The following is a 6447-nucleotide window of genomic DNA, read 5'->3' on the forward strand; positions in this document are numbered from 1 at the left end:
CCCATCAAACCATTTAAAATTTGGTGAATTTTTCTTACAGTATATGACATACATATGCACTTGAAAGGCTTACACACTTCAATTTTAAAAAGAGGCACACACATGCTAGTATCTAAAGAAGTGGTACATCTTCTGGTCGTCATCAAGCTTCAGTGATGAGATCACAGTAATTTAAAACAGAGGCACATACCATGTCGCTGACGTTTACATGCTCTCTAAACTATACTATTACGATAATTAGCTTTTACCTAAAAAACTAACTTCTGATTTGATCTTCAATTTCTTTAATTGGTACAGACTCGTGCACAAAAATATAGATATCCAAAGCTTCACTATTGTTTCTGGGGACGGCTGTGTTTCAGTATAAGATGGAGTGGGCATATATGGAACCCAAACCTACATGTATAAAGCACGCCATACTTCGTGTCGCTTCAATGTCGAACTCTGTCATAACTACAATTTCATCTGATAAGTACAGAACGTTTGTTACTGTCCTGCAAGGTCGGTCTGTCAATGACCTGATCAAATTCAAAGTTGTTAACCCAAATTACTTACTACATGAAGTACCAAGTTACTTAAGCAATATTGAATACCACATGTATTTGTATAAATCAAGTAATATAATGTACTTGTAAAGAAACAACTGACGATAAGCAGTCTACCTGTGTGAACCTCCTTCACATTTCTTAGCTTAACCGATCACAACTATCAACCTTTCTTGAAAGTTTCCAAGATGAGTCATGGAAACGTTAAGTCGTGCCATAAAAATCGATATAACATGCATTATCTTGCATAAAACACACAATAATCTATATACTACTTTCTTTGGTAACCAAATGCATAATCTGGTTCTTTTTATAAGGCTATGGCTAACCTTTTTTCAAAGAATTACAGTTTAACCAACACCAGGCCTGATAGTTGTTTTGTCTAATTGGAACCATATTACAATATTGTGCGTGAAAAGAGTAGTCTCATCTGGTAATGAGCCCGAGAATTCTGGTTTTAGTGTAGGAGCCTACATAAGAAACATAAAAGCGTTTAATCATCATTTGGAAGACCATGTGATAACATCAAGAATACATAATCAAGAACTTGCTAAGCAATAATACGCTTGAAAACATATTCAGGATCAAGTACGAAGTACCATAATACAATTGATGTCATGAGACCTAAATTAGTACAGTGTTACAGTTTGCCTAGTGCTTGACATTTAAAATTTTCATTCCACTTGTATTCTAGGGAAATTAGCTGATGATCAATTTTTTTTCTTCTAAGGAACGATCATGAACACTCGTCTACTGTCATAAGGTCAAATGCTTAAGCACTTTTGGATGACTAAAACTATCTGAAAAGCGAAAAGAATCGGTTGCTAATAGGAATAGCAACAACATTCTTTCTTTATAGCCCCACAACAATATGGGTGTACCAAATATACAATATGTTTGGGCTATACAGATATATACTACTGGATTTGGTTCGAGCATTTCAGACTGTGATATTTGAAGTTTAACTACATGACTCATCAAGACATTACCATAGGTATTATTAAGGTGCGCACCTCTTAAAAACAATACTTATTGTACACATAAGGAAAACATCAGTAACGAAAATTCACTTCGAAAGTGGTTCAATCGTGCACATCAACTGGACTTTATCCTTCCGAATTACTTCCTGTCATAAGGAACTGAAAGAAATAATCTCTTATCGATGCTCACATGGAAATACATCTGATATAATCTGATATAATGCAATTCAAGATAATATTTAAAAATCATCTGATATAATGCAATTGAGGAGTGGATCTACCATGTACACTACTGTTTATGTTTCTCAATTCAGTGGTCCACCGTGCAATCTGAAGTTTATGTTTCTTGCAGATGTCCATTCAGTAGAAACATAGGCCGGCATTCATGAAAAAAATAAGTTCGAACATTCACCCTCAAACCTAAACGTCCATAATAGATTCTGATCTCTATAAGCCACTTGCAACCTTTTTATCTGACATATTCCATTGCTCTCCGTGCTCTTATTTCCCCTTCCACATCTTACTGAGAAAAACCTATAAATAAAAGGAAAACAGGAGCCACTAAATTATCATGAAAAGATAGATTATATAACGACAAAGCAACAATCAAAGTACATTATAATGACCATGGTTCAGATTTGAGAACAACATATCTCTTGTGCACATTAACAAAATCCCCGATCTATTTTACAGCGGTCAGTCACAGTTAAAAATCAAGGATTATATGCAGAAGTAGGCCTGGTCTGGACCCTCACTTTCATTTGTAGGCCACTTTTTTTTATTTCTTGCAAAACTAGGCAAGTTAAACGGATTCCATCCACTTTAACCATCTCGGTCAATTTATCGCGTTGACTTGTCAATATCTCGCCAAAATATCATATAGGGAGATCCCATACATGTGGTAAGATTACTGAAATGTCCTTCACACGTATGTCAGTCACGTGTTCGATCTCATTCATTCTTCTTCTTCTTCTTATCTTCTTCTTCTTTGTTTTCTTCTCCTTCCATTTTCTTTCTTCTGCTCATTAGTGAAGAGAGGATTTGGAATTAAATTAGGGTTTCACTGAAAAGATTTGTAGGAAGAAATTGATGATGATTCTGAAATTGATTGAACATGGGAATTCGAGAAAAAGGGTTTGATAGAAATTGAGAAGCAAAGTAGATTAAGGTTCAGTTTGTGAAGAAAGTATTGATGGTGTTTGGCAGTGATGGTTTCGATAATCGAAGACCAGGGTTGAATTCGAACTGAAATTGGGTTCTTGGTGCTGGTTTTGAATGATTTTGCCGATCTCATCCTCCGTTTGTTTTCTGCTGACTCTCTGCGAGTCGTGTGTTATGTCTATCTACGTACATAAGATGTTGAGGTGGTATGATTGTTGAAGAAGATGGTGTGGTTGAGGTTTATGAAGAAAATCAATTAGAGATTTTACGGTTTCGGGATTAATCTGATAAAATCAGAGTTAGGGTTTGGCATGAAATTGAGAAATGAATTGAGATCTTAATGGATGAAGAAAAGAGGGGTTGCACCCGGTTAAACGCGGGTGCACATAGATGGACTCCTTTGTTTCATCGTGTTCATGTATATATTTTTGATTTTAAGTAGTAAGTATTTTGTTTCTTACAGAATCATCAATGAGCTCTCCACATGTTTTTTTCATTTTGATCCGATCTTCGTTAGGCGAATTAATTTGATAATTCAGAAATTCATGAGAGATGTGGTACGTATTGAGGTCAATATCCTGGTTTTGGTATTCTATGAATCAAAGTAGTTAATTGAAAAAAAAAAAAAAAAGTAGTTAATTGGAGGAAATGAGTTTGGTGTGGTTCTGAATCTAACATACCTGCAGCAGGGTCGCAAACTTAATCAATTTTTGAACCAGTTGCATTTTTCATCTTCGAATATACGATGGTGATATAAAATGCATGGTGTACCTTACCCAAGTTCAGAACCTAGCTAACTAGCTAAAGACAAAAAAAAAAAGGAAGTGCACAACAGGAAAAGCGCAATGGTGTCCCCGAGTGGCAATCCAATCCCTAACCTTTGTATGCTGTGCAAGCAGCATGAAGAATCTTCAAGCCATATGTTCTTTAATTGATCCTTCTCGAAACAGGTTTGGACATTCTTTTTCCATGCAGCCAATAAAGTCTTTATACCTCCTGATTCTGTCATGGATTGTATCAAGCGTTGGCAAAACTTTAAGTCGTCTGCTCATGGAGATCAGCTTTGGAAAAGGATCTACGCTAGTGTTTTGTGGTGTCTTTGGTTGGAGAGAAACGATAGAACTTTTCATAAGAAGGAAAAGAATACTGCTGCCATCATTTTGGAAGCTAAAATTAAAGCCTTCTCTTGGGCTTCGTCTCTGCCGTGCTTTAGTAACACTCCATTAGACGATATCATTGTTAATTGGAATAAGGTTTTTGATCCCCATTAGGGGTTTTCTCTTTTCTTTTTTAGTTCTGTTTTGGGATCCTCTTGGATTGCCTGTCGTGGCTATTTAGTCATGCTCTCCATTTCTGCTTCCTTGTTTGGGCCTCAGCTGTTTTCATCTATTGCAAATTGCTTTTTTACAACCAATATTATTTTCTTTGCCGATCAAAGAAAAAAAAAATGGAAGTGCAACAGCAAGTTCCAAATGCACTACCTCTTATATCCTTGTTTAATTTTCGTTCACTGGAAGGAAATTCCAGTTTTTGTAATTCTGTGCATAAACTAAGTACCTCAAGGGAATCTTTATGATCTTAATTTAGTCTGTGTATAGTTTTGAGCTATAAGTCGGTCGTGGAACATCGCAGTGGGAAAAGAACTCGCTCAAGCTACCTCTGAATTTCTGATCAGAGGTCACACGCATCGTTTGGGTGTTTGTATGTTCCATTGAATACCTAAAAGCCTCCTTCGAGAGATAAAACATATTGCTATTCCATTTCTATGACCATTATTTTTGGGTTATAGATTTTCTTTCAATTGAACTTTTTGTACTTGGCATTCCTGTGAAGTGCTTCATGCTGGGGTACAAAGTTTAGAAACGGAGCAAGTCAAAACCTTTTGATCTAAAGGATTATGTTTAATGTACTTCTTCTTGGTAAATTAAAATGACAAGGGATGAGGTATTAAGCAAGTAAGAAACGAAACGAATTATATTTTATTAATTTCCAAATGAATGATGGTGAACACTTATAATATTTCAGTTATTATGGATAAAAAACCTAGGTAGCAGCTGGATTAGTGCTGGTAATTGTTTCTTTACCATCCGAGTAGCATTCATCTGCAGCAAATGAGAGTGTCAGTTTCGCAGTGTCATACAACATCTTTTTGCCAGCTTGCTGCATTGCTCCAAAAAGGTTTAAATTAGCCTCCCCTGGAATAATACCTAAACAAAAATCAAAAGCAGTGATAGAAAATAGAGTCTCCGGTTTGTCGAGTAGAAAATCCGCGCCTTCAAAGTGAAGTGTCATCGTTGGATACGTGAAATCTATGTTAGGTTTCGTAAAACAAGTCTTAAAATAACCGCGACCTAATCCTTGATCATAATTAATACCCAACCCATGAAAATATGCAATAACCCTTTCCGAAACTCTATTGAAATGTGGTTGGTGCATAACGGTAAATGGAGTCCCTGAATCTATGAAAAACCCTCCTGTTCCAGTAAGCCGATCATATTCGAAATCGCTTTTTCCAACTCCGTCGACTATAATCCCATTTACGCTAATACCCTCTAAATTCAAGAAATATGGACCGCGGCCAGTAGGAGGAGCAAAGAAGGGAGTTTTAGATAATTGTTGCCATCCACCTCCGATTGTCGCGTCTGAACCAAACCTTAAGTACGCGCTTGGAACTGTTAGAGCCTCACCATAACTATATGGCTTCAGACAGTGGGAAAAAGTGCTTATTTCTAATTGACTTGTAATGGACCTAGGCCCCGATCCCAGACCGAGTATTCCAGTAACAAGATCAGGTTTCCCTCTTTGAGAACCAGAACCGATAAATTGTTTTTCGAAACCATTTTGCCCAAAGCCACAACCCATGATAATATCAAAAGATTTAAGGCCATCTTGATCTGAATTTACCGTGAATTTTTCTTTAGCCAAAACACCCATCGAATATGCCGTCGGGTAAGATGCTAAGTAAGTACATTGGCCTGCCTCACATCCTCCTGGGAAGCAAAGAGGGTGATTATCCCGACAGAGAAGAGGTTCATAGGTTTTTGAATTTCCTGCAGGATATAAGGGTAGGTCTTGATGGAAATATTGTGAATTATTTCGAGCACCTGCGCATTGAGTCCATACAATCTCGCTACTGGTGTCAACAATTAAATAGTTCTTCTCGAAAGGTTGTAGTGACAAAGGAAAAGTACCTATTCCTATCTCTGCAACATAAAATGCTCCTACACCTTCGTAAGACACAGGTATGTTTGTAGAATTGGGGTTTATCGGGTTTGTGGTTTCGTTGGAACTTGAATCACTTGATACTTGTATTCCAACGTAACGTGCTCGATCTTTTGATTGTTGGACGAGTCTTTGTAACCTTTTTTCCGGTGTTAAATGATCACCAGGATATAGAGGTGAATCTTTAGAGTCACTATGAATGATCTTCAAACTAAACCCACTTGGATTAACAGCAGTGACTGAGTTTATTTGTAACACGGAGACATGAGAAATTGTTAGAAAAATAATTAAAAGAGTGATATCCATTTTTCTGGTTGACGGTTTCTAGCAATATGGGATAACCATTCTTGTGCTGAATATATATAGGATTGAAAATTAGGTTTCTGATTAGGGCCATTATCAAATAAAGATATTATTTTTATGTATTATCATTGAATTGCTTCCCAAAAATAAAATATTATTGACACAAAAAGATATTATTTTTTATGCACTGTCATTAACCTATTTCCAAAAAATAAATTATTAAGGTTTTTTTTTTT

The 6447-nt window shown here is 36.4% G+C and overlaps 1 protein-coding gene across 1 annotated transcript; it reads right to left on the reverse strand.

Moving 5' to 3' along the window:
• Nucleotides 1-4729: 4729 nt before the first annotated feature.
• LOC113329764 (aspartic proteinase nepenthesin-1-like) lies at nucleotides 4730-6214 on the reverse strand. The gene has a single exon (XM_026576598.1). The coding sequence runs from the start codon at nucleotides 6212-6214 to the stop codon at nucleotides 4730-4732; it is 1485 nt and encodes a 494-aa protein (XP_026432383.1).
• Between the last annotated feature and the right edge of the window lie 233 nt (nucleotides 6215-6447).

This window comes from Papaver somniferum, unplaced genomic scaffold (genome assembly GCF_003573695.1).
Source record: "Papaver somniferum cultivar HN1 unplaced genomic scaffold, ASM357369v1 unplaced-scaffold_117, whole genome shotgun sequence".
NCBI lineage: Eukaryota > Viridiplantae > Streptophyta > Magnoliopsida > Ranunculales > Papaveraceae > Papaver > Papaver somniferum.

Coding starts and splice junctions, on each gene's coding strand:
- LOC113329764 (XM_026576598.1), bottom strand. CDS start 6,214: ATGGATATCACTCTTTTAATTATTTTTCTAACAATTTCTCATGTCTCC.